Genomic DNA, 16748 nt, shown 5'->3' on the forward strand with positions numbered 1-16748 from the left:
CCCCCCTCCCCCACCCAAAAAAAAAAAACCATAGACAATGACTCACATTACAAAGCTTTATAAACTACTACGTATATACAAATTCATAGTTCATGTTATAAAAATAAATTGTATATATAAAAAATAAATATTCAGTATGTCGGTGTGTTTGAATTCACGTGAAAACACTCCCCACATAAAAAATAAATAATCAATGACTATGATTATAAGTTAGCATCCTAAATTCATACACATAATCAACAATAATCCCTATCAATATCAATTAAGGAGCAAATATGTCAAAGCAAAATTTTAAACTTCATCCATATAGGTAAGTCAATGATAAAATAGGAGTTTTTATATTATTAATTATTTTCATTTAAATAATAAATTATTGTTATTATTATTGAATATAAGAAAATCGGATTGTTTTTGTTAATATTTGGTGCTTTATTAATTTAGCGAGACAAATACGTGGTATTGTGTTGTGCTCTAGGGGACTATGTGCACTCAAGTACAATAGTGTGTGCATTGTAGAATGTTGCTTTTGTTTGCACAAACGCCACACCCACACGGCCACACTCATACATTATATTGTGCACGCTCAAAAATAGCGTTATGCACACGTTCACATGAAAATGCATACATACACATCATGCACCACTACAAGCAAATGTGCAAGCATATATACTATAGTATACATGTGTACCATACTCAGATTAATCCCCGTCTGCACTGGGCTGGCAAAATTAAGGGGCAAAGTGCGTGCTGACCAAATTGATTTTTCCATACAAGTAGGGGCTTGAACTCCCGACCTCTCTTAAGGGACGAGAGTGCTGGTCAAATTGGTTTTAGAGATTTTTCACTTTTATGTAATCTCAAGGAAGAAGCTACTAGAAATTATGTTAGAATGCTTATTGGTAATTAAGTAAAACACCCAAATCCTTGTGATTTATAACAATTATGTGACAATTATATCCAATTGTTTAATTAAAATTTGACAATTGTATACCAAATTTTTGTATTGAGGAAGAAGATCGCTAAACGCCCCAAAAAGGACGGAAATTACAAAAAAGATGAGCCTGCGAAATTTTCATTGGCAAATTCCATTTTTTTTTTTTTTAAACGTGTATTGGTGGGAAGAAAGCGAATCGAAAATCTCATTTCTCATCGGAAAAGTAGATGTAGTTTTTCTGTCTACTTTTAGGCATGGTTGAAAAAATCCCTAGGCGCCCTCGGGTGCTTAGTGCATGCCTAGGTGACAATTAATCGGCACCTAGGCGCCCGCGTATTTTTTATTTTATTTTTATGTTTTAAAAGTTTGTTTAAGTATTTTTTATTTTTTAAAGACTAATAATTATAAATTATATAATAGTTAATATTAAAATATTAAATATTAATCTAACAAAATCTAGAGTTTGATCAATTTAGGGTTATTTCACTCAAAACTATGCTGTTTTGAGTGTAATAACTGATTAAAAAAAATAGCTAATCGGTTGACTAATTGACGCTTAGGAAGCCTAGGCGGTGAGCGCCTAAGCGACTTAGACCACCGATTAAGGTGATACGCTATGCGGTCGGGCGCCTAACGCTTAGATGGTGATTAATCGGCGCCTATGCGGGATTTTTACAACACTGCTTTTAGGTAAATGTATAAAAAATCACTAACTTTTAACATGCATATAAACACAAATAAATTTAGAAATGAAAAGGACAATGATATTATAACACCATGAGATGGATACAGTGAGCCTTAACCATCTATATATCCCAAGCAAACCTAGGAAACAGCTACCCACAAAAGATACACCAAACAAACCTAAGTGAAAACAAAGATTTGCCTTAGTTTATCATTTGCAATAGCTGTGTTTATTATTATTGAACATAAACCAAACCCTTGGACTTGGACCTACACAGACACCTATATATTACATTGCATATATTGAAACACATAGAGATGGGTGGTGGGTTGCTTGGGAGATTTGGACCATTCTGCCCTCAACAGTTGCATGGGTCACAAGTGCAGCTTGAACCGCACTTGCAACCTTCACTCGCCTTCTCAGAGCTTCCCTCAAAAGACCTGCACAGTCCACAACCCACATATTAATTTACGGTAAAACTCGCAATTGTTATCAACCAGAGGAAAAAATATATATATATATATCACAATAAAGTAAATTAACATATATTGTTTACAACAGTACCAGCTCAAATCAAGAAGGTCAATATACAGTTCACATGAGAATTAAAGTTGGAACTTAGTTGTAGTTACCAAACTAATTATTCAATAAGTTGAAATATACAATATATTATTATGTTGTAAAATATAAAACAAAAAATTTCAATATTTTTCTTCAAAAAAGTAAATCAACATACTTCTTCACCGGAGCAACCCCCTCAATGAGGGTAACGGTAGTGGCCTTCTCCATCTCGCATCTGCCAACATAAAAATAAAAAATAAAAAATAAAAAATAAAGTAATTAGGATTACAAAAATTTTATAAATAAAGGCTGAAAATAAGATTTAAGAAGGCAAAATAACATAATTACGGAGTGTTAATTAGCAATAAAATTAAAACTTATAAGCTTATATTATTTTTTAGACGTTATTAAAGGAGATATTATTTTATTTAGATTTTGGGGTGTTTGATAAATAATTGTTAGATGATAGTTGTTAGTCGATAGAGTTAGTGGGTTTGACTAATTGATAGCATTAGCTGATTATAGAAAGATGTTTGGTAAATTGGCTGTTAGCTGTTAGCTTAATACATGTAAAATGACTTTCTTAAAAAGTTGATCGAGAATACAACTTTGAGCAATTTTTTGAAGTTTACTGTTTTTGAGCAATAAGTTGTTACAAGAACTAATTAATCAAACACTTATATTGACGGTTTAACTAAATTAAACAGTTAGTAATGATCAAACAAATTAAAATTAACCGATAAAAAATGAAATTAAATAAAACTCTAAAATAGCTTACCCGCAGTCACTGCCACACTTGCAGTCAGAGCCGCACTTGCATCCAGAAGACATTTTCTTAGTTTCTTTGAAATTAAGAAATAAATATTTCTCCAAAAACGATTAAGTGAAGATCGAAGAAGCTTTGATGATGGAGTTCAGCCATCCATGGCAGCTATTTATAGTGCAAAAGGGAGAAGAAAAATGGCAATATGGGCACGTCAAGGGTGATGAATCCTAGGAATTAAATTAGTGTATATCTCAAATTAAAAATTAATTAAAGAAAAGCGATAAAGACACATTGAATTTTTAAGATATTTTATTACTATATTGGCCCTGTTTGGTAAATGGCTGTTGGCTGATTGAGTTGGCTGTTTGGGTTAGAAGGTATGATTTGTTAATAACATTGGCAGATTGTAGAAAGTTGTTTAGTAAAATTAGCTATTAGCATCAGCTGTTTGGTATAATTTCTTTTCTCAAAAAGCTAATTGAAAATGCTGCTTTGAGTAGCCTTTTGAATTTTAGTATTTTGGAGTTACAAAAAGCTTATTAACCAAACAACTAATAGTGGTTAAATAAGCCAAAATTGACTGATAGGCTGATTATTTACCAAACAGGACCATTATATATAGTAAAATAACATACAAGATAAGATATGTTTGATTATCAGTACAGTTTAACAACGTAACGTAATTCATATCAACGTATAAATTTATATAGTTTAATGTGGTATCATTTGATAACAATGTGATGAATATTAATCAATTTGTAATAAATAAACAAATATATAAAAATTATAACACTTTACCGAATTAAATGATGGACGACTTAGTGCAAATATAAACTTTCAAAAATTAAATAAAAGAATATATGTGATGAAATATATTCCAATGGCCGGACCAATATGGCATAAGCCAGTCACAAGCACCGGTGGATATACAGTGGGGGCAGTAGGCAGCTACCTCACTCTTTCAACTCCAATGATTTTGTGGTCAAGTGGTATGTAGTAACTTTCTCAAATAAAAAGTTATGAAATTGAGCTTTAGTGGAGGTAATATTGACTTTTTGTGCTTCAATAGGCTCAATGAAGGTAATATTGACTTTTTGTACTTCAATAGGTTGAGAAAATATAGATGTTTGGCCTTTTTTTTTTAATATAAATATTAATAGTGAGATAATAATTGTTATTAATAAGATTAATTTCTAATTTTAATTGAATTTTTTTATTTGTAACATTGTGTTTTTTATTGTTTCTTAATATTAATAGTGATATGAGTGGTTTATAATGTGTTTTATATTCGAACTATTTTATATAATTATTTATATTTCATATTTTTTTGATTTTTTTTAAATTTTTTTAGTATTATCAACTTTATTACAAAATAGTATATGTTCAAAATACTTTCTCTATCTATTGTAGCCCAAAGAGTTAATACCTCACCACCAAAGAGAGCTACATAGGTGCTAACTGAGCACAAGATGTTTGGCAAATATTTTTTTCTTTCATGTTGATGTATTTTAATTGTTTATCCCTAGTCAACAATATTGATGGCTCGACTCTAAGTAATTTTTTTTTTTAATATCTCATTGATTTTTTAATCTTTTGTTCTTCTGACGAAAATTTTTGGATCCACCCCTCGTCACAAGAAGAAAGCCCATCAGCTCATGAGGATGAAGTTTTTGCCCACACAAGCATATATTCGAATAAAAGTTAACGGGTATATATGCTAATAACACCAATTCTTATACTATGGACCAGAGTTCACAGTGCACCGTGGATCCTGGTGCATGTGTATGTTTTTTATATTGTTAGTTTTTTGTGACTTGTTTTATAAAATTCAGTATGTTAAGAGTGAATTATGTACCTTAAACAAATTAGTGATTGTGTCTTATTATTAATTTTTAGGTTTTGTATTGTGAAATTTTGAACTTCTGAACACAAATTATGTACTTAAATCAAATATGAAAAATAAGTAAATATATAATATGTGTATGTGTCTTGTGTTGTATTTTTTGTGTCTTATATTATGAAATTTTGTACCTTACGCATATGAATTCTATACTTCGTAATTTGTATTCGATGATATAAATTGCCCACTAACAAATGCGGGGGCTGTCTAATCTTACGTAATAATTGTTTAATGTATAACGATGTAACAGAATCATGATAACACTCTCAAAGTCAATTCATTCCACCCTACTACCAAACATGCTAAAAACTTCCAATAAAACCCATTACCCTTATCAAGTATTTGATATCCATACCGATTTCGATTCCCATGTGCGAACCAAACACACCCTTATTTCATTAGGGTATGAGTTTTCCAATTAATATGGTATTCCAAACCCATAGTAGTATTTGAAAACCTATCAACCAAACAATAACAATCACCTTGATACACATACCTTATGCCTAAACCCATCAACCAAACACACCCTAAGAGTTCCATCTCATTCCTTCTCAATCTTCCCCAACTATTAATAATCATTCTCATTCCATCCTATTACCAAACATTCAAAATACTTTCGCCAAAACTCAATATCATTATCAAGTATGTGATATCTGTTCCGATTGAGATACCCATGTGTAAACCAAACACCCTAAATTTAATTATAATCTTATTCTTTTTATTGATACAATTTTGTTATTGTTATTGCCGATCGTAATTTTATAAATAATGAAAGTGAAATTATATTTTATTTGTAAATAAAAATATCAGTCTTTAATTTTTGTTTGGGAAAACAAAGTTGTGAAGATGAAAGCTTTGGGCGTTAATTACGTAGTGGGCAAAAAAAAAAAAAAAAAAAAGCGTCAAAAACTTAAGTGTCAGTGTCGTTCTCAATTGTGTAATGCATCTACGCAGGAGGAATTAATTGGTGCTATTTTAATATTTTATTACTTCTATAAACTTTATTGCCGGCCTAAATACCAAATGCAGACTAAAAATATTAGAAAATTGTTTGTACTGTATCGTCATTAAAGTTATGTTTGGTACAATTTGTTTTAGAGCTTACAGTTTATTTTAAACTACAAATAAACTATACACCTCATTCGATAAAATATATGAAACTTAAAATAATACCCTATTTTGAAACGCTATCCCAAGTGAGTGTCAAAATAAGTTCTTGATTTTTTAACTTTTACCCTTCTTATCTTTTTTTTTTTTTTTTTTTTTACCCTTCTTATCTTTATTAATTTATTAAAAAAAAAAGGTACTATTTACCATCCATTAATCAAAATTCTAATATCTTAGTTTATCTTTTTTTATGTCTTTTTACACTTATTAATTAATTCAACGATTAATTTTACTAAACATTTTAATTTTAATTAATTAACTTATTAGCTACTACCTTTCAGATTTCAGCTATCTTCAATTACACGTGCCAAACATAGCCTAAGATTCATTTGATGTGTTTGAGGAATGTGAAAGGCAACAATATGACAAATCAAGGAAACAAGAAACAAGAAACAATGTGGCAGTATTTGAGAGAAACATATTTGTCACCTATTACAAACATTATTTGCAAGTTTTATTGAAAAATTTTAAATAACTTCATATAATATGAAAAGTAGATGTTGATAAATATGTATTCTTTTCTTTTTAAAAAAATATTTTTTTAAATGGAAATAAACTAGAAAATTGGCGGGTCAATTTATAATGGCTAGAAATTAAAGAAAATTAATAAAAACATGACAAAGTCAATTTCATAAATATTACAAACTTCAGTTTCAAAGTTTTTATTTAAAAAAAGAATTTCTAGCCATTAATTACTTGATGGATGCTTCATATTAATCCACCACTTTCCATGATGACAAATTCAATCCATTAAAATGTGAAGATCAATGGCTTAAAATAAAATATTTTTAAAAATTTTATTTATTTTTTTAAAACATTTTTGGGTGATTAATCAAGGTTAGGGATAAATTAGGAATGTTAATTGATACCGCTTTTTTTTTTTTAAATCAAAACATCAGATTTAACCGCACCGGAATTGAATTTTATATATATAGAGANGGGGGCATACTCGGGTGCAACTCTTCTTTCCTATGATGTCATGTGGCTTCATGGACACCATTGGATGAGAGTCGATCAATGATACAAATTAAATCTTTCTCCCCTTTCGTATCCCCATTTTTTCGCAATAGCTTCTCCACTCGCGACCAGTGATGGCGAAATAGTCTCTAACACAGCACATCTCTATTACCCAAGCACCAGTTGAAGAAAAAATTGAAATCATGTCCAATCTGTGTTGTGTATTTTTCAAAGTACTATACGTAGTGTATTCTAAAATCTGGACACAGAGTTTTTGCAAATTGTGTGGTCCATTATAGTAATTGTTCACTTATGGTGCATTATTTAACATTTGGTGGAGCATGTGTTCACCTATGGTGCATTATTTAACATTTGGTGGAGCATGTGTGCATGCATAGTGGTGCATTTATTTTACACGTGTTGTGCATTTATGCATTGTAAAAACGGGTCATATGTGGTGCATTACTGAACACTGGGTGGTGCATTACTAAACACTTGGTGGTGCATGTATAGTGATGCTCTATTTTACTTTTGTTGTGCATTTACAAACTCAGTGGTTCATTATATTGTAGAAATTGATCATTTGTGGTGCACTACATACTGAACACTTGGTGATGTATTGTTGCATGCATAGTGGTGCATCTATTTTACGTCTGTTGTGCATTTATAAACTGGGTGGTGTGTTGTAGAAATTGATTATATCAAGTCACATCAATATATTACGATTTTGATTTACAAAAGGTCGAAGTTGCTACCCGAATGTGTATTATTGGTGGAGCATGTCTTGTAACTCTAGCGAGCAATTTAAATGATCACAAGTAGGTAAATCAACCTTAATTATTTATAGATAACCAGCTCAAATAGAAAAAAATCATTAACAACTTCTATATGAGTCAAACTTAAAATCTTGTGGTTACCAAATTAACTATCCGACTAACTCAAACATTATTGCATTACTATATCATATATCTAATCTAAAAACATAATAAGTCTCAATCAAGGTTATATCCTTGATTTATGTCCATCTTTTTATATGCTAATAAATGTATACATTTTACTTTAAATGTTGTAAAACTTCAATTTTATTAGATAATATTGTCCCTACTACATTCTTGTTATACAAAACTACCCTTACACTGTTATAATACTTTTTAACTTCCATCTTTATTACCATACACCTATATCTATATCTTTTTCCTATTCTTTAATTATCATTTTATTAAAATCACTATATAATTAATTAATTTAATGGTTGATTATATTTTAATTAAATGTCTCTAAATGATAAATCATATATGTGTGTGTATAAAACACATATATTATTTGTATATATATAATTCAAATTATAAATTTTAATTAATTAATGTTTTAATGTTGGACAAGAATTTTCGCACATCACACGTACAAAATACTAGTAATTATATAAATAGTGTACTTGTATGATCGCATACATAATCACCGTAAATATAACATATGCGACACCAAAGAAATGTGAGTGAAAACATAGATTATTTGCATTATTATTCATCTGGTGGCCACTGTATTTTTATTCCGAACAGAACACACAAACCCTTGGACTTGGACCTACACATATATTATTATTATTATATTATATTACATCAGATTATTGCATTATATATAATAGGTTGGCTTGCATGGGAGGTTTGGACCATTTTTCCCTCAACAATTGCAAGGGTCACAAGTGCAGCTTGAACCGCACTTGCAAGCGTTGCCTCCTTCACTCGCTTTCTCAGACCATCCCTCAAAAGACCTGCACAGTACGGTGCACAACACAATTATTAATAACATTTTTTATGGATATTTTTCACCATCTGATTCAAACCAAAGTTAGGGAGGGAATCATTCAGGGCATTTCTATTGCTAGAGGGGCACCTAGAGTTACAAATCTATTCTTTGCAGACGACTGTTACGTTTTCTGTAGAGCCTCAGTTATTAAAGGTGTCATCAATTCCTTTGTCGAAGCTTCTGGTCAGGCTATTAATTATTCCAAATCAACTATTGCTTTTAGTAAGAATGTCAGTGGGGACTGTCGCAGGGCAGTGTGTGATGAGCTTGGCATAAGAGAGGGAAGTTTGAGTGGGAGCTACCTGGGATTACCTTCATTAATTGGGAGGAACAAAAGAGAAATTCTAGGTTTCATTAAGGACAAAGTTGTGGGTAGAATTCGGAGCTGGACAAATAAATTCTTGTCTCGAGCAGGGAAAGAGGTTTTATTGAAAAATGTGGTTCAGGCCATTCCAACATATGCCATGAGTGTCTTTCTTTTACCTTTAGAGATGGGTAGAGAGATTGAAAGAGCGATGAATGCGTTTTGGTGGGGTTGTGAGGGGGATAGGAGTAGGGGTATACGTTGGAAGAGATGGGAGGATCTTTGTTCACCCAAACAAAGCGGAGGTCTTGGTTTTAGGAGGATTAGAGAATTCAACATTGCTCTTCTTGGGAAGCAAGCCTGGAGGCTTGTCCAAAATCCTACTTCCCTTGTAGCCCACTTATACAAAGCAAAGTATTATCCAAAACATCATTTCTTTGAAGCTCATTTAGGTGGAAATCCGTCTTTCATTTGGCGTAGTATTATGGAGGCACAAACTGTGGTTAAATGTAATTATAGATGGAGGGTGGGAGATGGGCATACTATCAATATTTGGAAAGATCCGTGGCTTCCTAATGGTTCACCATATTTTATTCAATCTCCTGTTACAGATACTTTTGCTGATAGTAAAGTGAAGGATCTACTCATGCCTAACAACTTGGAATGGAATCATACAACTCTGGAATCTCTCTTTAATGACCAAGAAGTGCAGCAGATCAGGAGTATCCCTATTGCTGAGACTAAGTGTGCAGATAGGATCATTTGGATGGACGAGGAGAAAGGAGAGTTCACAGTCAAAAGTTGTTATAAGAAACTCACGGGCCCTCTTATTGACGATAACCAGATTTTTTGGACAAGGATGTGGAAACTTCACCTTCCCCCTAAAATCAAACTCTTCATGTGGCAAGTCTGCGCTGGCTCGCTTCCAACTCATGATCTCCTCAGACTCAAGCAGGTCCATGTCCCTACGTACTGTCAACTCTGTAATATGGATTCTGAGTCTGCAAATCATATTTTTGTCTCATGCCGGTTCGCGAGGAGATGCTAGGATTTAATTGGCAATAGCACATACCAACTTGCTTCAACTTTCTTTGACTGGCTGGATTATAACTTTAGCAACTTGGCGGACAGAGATCTTTGCAGAGTTATATCTATATGTTGGAAGATCTGGGACGCAAGGAATGAGAAGACTTGGAACCGTGTGATTATCTCAGCTGAAGCAGTTGTGCATGGAGCTACTAGTTTCCTCCATGAATGGCAAACTATTAATTCAACAACCAGGCGACATGCTATGAATTCTAATCAGGATGGTCACTGGGTAAAGCCTCCAACAGGTTGGATGAAGCTAAATGTAGATGCTGCCTTAGATAGTGTTAACAGGAAACTGGGGTTTGGTTTTGTGCTGAGAGATGAGCATGGAGTATTCATTGCAGCTAAAGAAATTCCCAAGTCAGGTGCACTCAAACCGGATGAAGCAGAGGTAATGGGTGTCAAGGGAGGCCCTGAAATGGCTAAAGGAGAATCATATAGATGGTGTCCAAATTGAAACAGACTGCATGAAGATCACCAACAACATCAAGCATCAAGCCCTTTCTACCTACTTTGATCTTTTTTACTTAATGATGTTAAGGAAATAGCTAAAAGTTTTTCTAGACTTAGCTTTTTGTTTGTTAAACGGTCAGCGAACAAAGTCGCCCATTTGTTAGCTAGGGAGGCTTTGTCCAAGTCTGATTGTGAGAATTGTCTTTCTGTTCCTTTCCTGTCCATTGTCTGCGCTTTGGACATGGACCTTTATTAATATCAGCATCGTTTTTCTCTTCAAAAAAAAAAAAAGAAAGAAAAAACATTTTTAAATAATTATATAAAACAAGGTCAAATAATAGTGTGTCAATAAACACCCAACCCGTATACATTTGGGATGAGTATCAAAGAAATACAAAAAGTGGGAATGTGGGATATGATCATAACTTTTGTCATTGCTGTTGGAGCATACTTTAAGTGATCGATCAATTGAAAATAAATTCATAAGTTTTGTTTTGACAGCAGTAACATGGTGCAAAATGTGCAATATTTCGATCATTTTGAAGATTAAAAAAGGAGATATAGATTTAACATTGCTATAAATACTAGTGTACAAACATTTGAGAGCATATTAATCGATTGAGGCACATTACGCGATATATCTTATCTACCAATCTCTAGGATATGAACAATGAGGAGTCATTAAATTAGTTGGGACTAGATTATATTTATCATGTTGGAAAAAGAAATTCTTATAAATAAAAATGGAAAGAAAATCGGCATACTTCTTCATTGGAGCAACCCCCTCAACAAGGGTAACGCTAGTGACCTTCTCCACCTCACATCTGTTCATATAAAAAGTTTAGGATATGATTACAAAAATTTTAAAAATAAAAGGGGCTTATTTTATGCCAAAAATTAGCTTTTAATTAGCACAGCTAATTAAAAAGTTAACTAAAAGTTGATATATAAGTTCTAAAAATGTAAAATAGCATAATTATTTTCTTCTCAAAAAGTTGAATTCCCAACCCCAAGAGCCCTCACGCCCCGGCCTGACAGAGGGAGGATGTAAATTATAACTCAGTTGAACGCAGGAGTTAGAAATTTGTGTACTGCGCACATGAGATCGAAAAACTTCATTCATGTGATCAACTGAGCTTGCTCATAGGGGCTAAAATAGCATAATTATTAGCAAAAAGAATTATAATTTAGTTCCTATATTTTATAAACATATATTATTTTATTTAAACGTTACGAAAGATAACATCTTATTTAAACTTTGATAAATAGAGCTTACCCACAATCACTGCCGCACTTGCAGTCAGAACCACACTTGCACCCAGAAGACATTTTTTTTCTTTCTCAAAATGTGAATATGTATCGATGGAAAAGGGTCACACTTGTGTGAGACCGTCTCACGGATCCTTATTCGTGAGACGAGTCGGGTCGGGTCGGGTCAAAGCACCATGCAAATGTCATACTTATATGTGCAAATCTCACACTTATATGCTCAAATATAACACTAATCAAAAATACAATTTTTGTTACTTATAAGAGAAAGAGTAATACATTTTTCATAATAAGTAATGTTGACAAGTGCCTCTCACTTATAAGGGCAAATATAATACTTTTGAGGAAAAATGTAATACTTTTAAATCGTAATGTAAAAGTATTGTATTTTCCCTTAAAAGTATTACATTTACCCTAATAAGTAACAAAATTTTTATTCCTGATTAGTATTACATTTGAGCATATAAGTATGACATTTGTGCATATAGGTGTTATATTTGCATCTTGACCCTACCCGACCCGACCCGTCTCATGGTGAGACGGTCTCACACAAGTTTTAAGCTTTGTTTATGGAGTTCAACCATCCATGGATGCTATTTATAGTGCAAAAGGGAGAAGAATAATGGCAATATGGACACTTTGTGAGTGATGATTTCGATGAATTAATTAGCCTATATCTCAAATTCAAAATTTATTAAAGATAAAGATAAAGCACATTTATGATATTTTATTGATATATATATAGTTTAATAACAAGATAATATATGAAAAAAAAAAGTATAGGGAAAAGGGTCAAATAAGCCCTCCAACATTACCTAAGGAGTCAATTAGGTCCCTGAACATTTTAAAATAGCAATTAAACCCTTAAACATTGTATTTTGATGCAAAAAAGCCCATAAACCTGTTAGTGACTTGTGATCACAGGTCATTAGAATTCCGGCCAAATTTCCGGCACACTCCGGCCATATTCCGGCACAAAAGTCACCGGCGACCATCGAACGGTCGCCGGTGACTCACTGGAGAAGGCAACCACTGGGTTGCCTTCTCCGGTGAGAGACCAATTTGAATTGTATACATTTTGCGTATCTAATTGCCTAATTGCACTTTTTTTTTTGTTGAGTGACCTAATTACACTTTCAGGTTATGTTCAGAGACCAATTTGAATCTTATTCCTTTTAATAACGTAATGTTACTTAATTGTATCAACCTTTTGTACTGTTTAATATGGTATTATTTTCCCATACTACAAGGTGTTGTTGACAAGTAGGTTAAGTATGATTCTTGTACTTCTGACCATTACACTCTCGATTGAGTCTGTCACATAAGATTTTCCTAGTACAGTTTAATTCTCGGTCATGTTTAGTTTACGAGTGAGGTTTACCCAGTTTACTCCAAATCAAGTAGTGACTACTAATTTCCATTATTACCTAAAAAAGTGGTATTATTTCATTACAATATAAATAAAATAGATCAATTTCTTAAAATAATTAATGAATATACAAATCATAATTCATAAGCTGACCATTATATTGTTCCCAAACGTTACTTTTGTGACCAATTGAGCTGCTCATGTCTTTAGTACAAATATAATATTTAAAAAAAAATAAAGATGTTTTAAAAACCTCGTCTGATCTAATGAACATATAAATTATATGTGCGCGCGAGGAATGCTAAAGACAGCAAGATTACAAATCATGGAAACAAGAAACAATGAAGATTCCTTAAAATTATCGAGGTCTGTTTAAAAACAAAAACCCCCAATTTGTCAGTCTGGAACATGTAGACAATCATATCGAGATTTCAGGTTGGAATTGGAACTCAATATTTGGGTAAATTCAATTAGAAATGGCATCTCGGTGGAGAGTATATTTTTCGTTTTTTGTGGTCTCTACCCATTCATCATAATCTCTATCGAGGAATAGAAATTTTTTTCATTCCCTCCTCACAGAAAATTTTCAATGACGGAGAATTTTTGCCCCTAATTAATTAATTATATATATATATATATATATATATATATATATATATATATATATAATCAAATCTGGAGAGAGACCCTGAAAAAGAAAAAGAAAAAGAAGAAAAAAAAAAGAAGAAGAAGATAGCCGCTTTTCCTCACACTTCAGGCCCTTGTAGCTAGAATACCATCATTATGGACCAGACAATTATACAGGTTGGGTGTTTGTTGACACACTATATTTTTAGGTGGAGGGGAAGATGAGAGAAGAGAGAAGAGATAAGAAATTATATTTGCACAAACAAAAAGAAAGTGTTGAGGAAAGACAATTCTCCCATTTTAATTTGTTATCTATCACTTACAAGAGATAGAGATCTTTTGGTAATTTTTTTGGGATAATACGGGAGATCGATACTTAACTATAGATCTTGGTAATTGGTCCCTTTTCTTTAGATCTATGTTTTGAAAATTTGGGAAAGATTTGATCACTTTAATTTCATCATTTTCTTCTTCTTCTTCTCCCCCGGCGTTGTTTTGGTTGGTTTTTCCAGCCTTATTTTTATGTAAATTTACTTAATTATTTCTTATTGTCTATAACCAATATATTACACATATCGTCATACCGTCTCATTGACAACAATGCATAAGTAGATCTTAAGAACCTAGAATTAAAAGTAAGATTTTCCATAAAGGAGCTATATTGATATAATAATTAATTAGTTTCAATAAACCCCAAGCAAACAGAACCACAAAGACAGCAAACACAAAACAGACACAACACACCAAACAAACAAACCCAAGTGATGATAATCCTAGATAGGCTTGCAGTTGAGTGTTGGGCTGTTTTGTTGCTGTTGTTATTACACACTTAAAAGAGTTAAAAGACAGTAGTCCACAACATAGCTTTAGTTTGCTTGGGTCATTTCATGCAATAATTCCCCTCAACATTTGCAAGGGTCGCAGTTGCAGGCTGGTCCACAGCTGCAGCTGCCTGATCCACAGTTGCACCCATCTCCTCCCTCTGCGCCCATCTCAGCCCCCTCAAAAGTGTTGCTGCAAATAATTAATTAATTAGTAAATTAATGATATAATTTTTTTTCCCATACTACACTAGTATTCGATCACATCATGCGAGATGAGATTAATTCAGCCAAATTTTGAAGGGGAGCGTGGCTGATCGAGACTAATCTATATTATGCAAGATGAAACTAATTTAGTCGAATTCTGGTTGAACATGATTAAGAGACTGGGATTAACCTAGTCGAGTTTCAACTAAACCTTTTGGAACTAGTCCAGTCAAATTTTGACTCCTGAAACCAATTAAGGTGTGCGACTGATCGAGACTAATCTATATTATGCAAGATGAGACTAATTTAGCCGAATTTTGGTTGAACCTGATTAAGGGACTGGGATTAACCTAGTCGAGTTTCAACTAAACCTCTTGGAACTAATCCAGTCAAATTTCGACTATTGGATCCAATTAAGGGGCGCGGCTGATCAAGACTAATCTATAGTCTGTAAGACGAGACTAATTTTGATTGAACCTCATCAAGGGGTTGAGATTAACCTAGTCGAGTTTCAACTAAACCTCTTGGTACTAATCCAGTCAAATTTTGACTACTGGGTCCAATTAAGGGGCGCGACTGAACAAGACTACTAATCTATATTCTGCAAGATGAGACTAAATTTGGCTGAACCTCATTAAATGACTGAGATTAACCTAGTCGAGTTTCAGGAACTAATCCAGTCAAATTTCGTTGACATAAACACACACAAAACTGACAAAAGGGCACATACTTGTTCACTGGTGCAACACCCTGAATAAGGGTGACAGTCTTGACATTCTCCACATCAGGGAACATGCCACATCTGTAAATAACAAAATCAAATTAGTCTATAAGCTCATATTTAAAATGCAATGAAAATCGAAAACTTAATTACCCTCCACAGCCGCTGCCGCACTTGCAGCCAGAGGTGCAGCCACAGTTTCCTCCGCAGCAAGACATTTTTGGGTATGAAATTAGTGGGAATAAATGGAAAATTAAAGAAGGGTTAGTGAAATAGGAATGAAGTTATCGGCTAGTTTGAGTTCATGGATAGAGGATTGGGACAGTATTTATAGTTGCGAGGGAGGGAAAGAGAGTGATTGTAGACCCAACAAGTGTACAATAGGAATAATTTATTATAAAATGGATGTATGGGCGTTTGAATTGGTTCAGATAATTAGACTGGGATGGGAAATTTGGAATCGGGAATTGAATAAAACAAATGGAAAGGTGTTTAAATTAATCCTCCAACTGCGTGCAAAAGTGTAATTGACTCAATCAACTAAAAAGTGTAATTAAATTTTTGAATTGTCTAAAATCATGCAATTCAACCAAATTTGACATATTCCTTAAGTCATCGCTACATGGCGATCATCATATTAAAAAATTATTATTTTTAATTTATTTTAGTAATTTTAAATAAAAAAAAATTCGCACTCTTAGCGATGACCTGAGGAACATGTCAAATATATATGGTCAAATTGCACAATTTTTTATAATTCAAGGATTTAATTGTACTTCTTTTTAGATGGATGGTCCAATTGCCTTTTTGTGTGTAGTTCAGTTGCTAATTTGAACTTTTTTTATATTTAACTTATTTTTTTATTCTAGATTTATAGGTTGCAATTCACTTTTAGTTATTTTTTTTTTCAAAACATGATCTTTTGGTCCTAGTATTATTGCGAAACATGACCATTTTTGTCCTCCATCAACAAAACAGTTTATATTCCGTTAAATACAAAATAATTTCGGTCTTCAATGATGATTTTTTTTTCAAAAAAAAAACATAAAACATATAACCGGTCAACGTACTTTGTATTAAAAACATCGAAATGTCTTTGTATTTAACAACAT

General features: G+C 32.7%; 1 protein-coding gene across 1 annotated transcript; it reads right to left on the reverse strand.

The window, feature by feature from the left end:
• Positions 1–14516: 14516 nt before the first annotated feature.
• Positions 14517–15952, reverse strand: LOC116003596 (metallothionein-like protein type 2). Its single transcript, XM_031243493.1, has 3 exons — positions 15790–15952; positions 15646–15717; positions 14517–14901 (listed from the first exon to the last, which is right to left on the reverse strand). The coding sequence occupies exons 1-3, from the start codon at positions 15852–15854 to the stop codon at positions 14790–14792; spliced, it is 249 nt and encodes an 82-aa protein (XP_031099353.1). The 5' UTR covers positions 15855–15952; the 3' UTR covers positions 14517–14789.
• Positions 15953–16748: the final 796 nt, after the last annotated feature.

This window comes from Ipomoea triloba, chromosome 14 (assembly GCF_003576645.1).
Source record: "Ipomoea triloba cultivar NCNSP0323 chromosome 14, ASM357664v1".
Classification (NCBI taxonomy): Eukaryota; Viridiplantae; Streptophyta; class Magnoliopsida; order Solanales; family Convolvulaceae; genus Ipomoea; species Ipomoea triloba.

Excerpts from the sequence above, each read along its gene's own strand:
- LOC116003596 (XM_031243493.1), bottom strand. The coding sequence starts at position 15,854 with ATGTCTTGCTGCGGAGGAAACTGTGGCTGCACCTCTGGCTGCAAGTGC. Across the intron at positions 15,718-15,789 it reads TGCGGCAGCGGCTGTGGAGG|ATGTGGCATGTTCCCTGATG; the intron begins GTAATTAAGTTT and ends TGTTATTTACAG. Across the intron at positions 14,902-15,645 it reads GGTGTTGCACCAGTGAACAA|CAACACTTTTGAGGGGGCTG; the intron begins GTATGTGCCCTT and ends AATTATTTGCAG.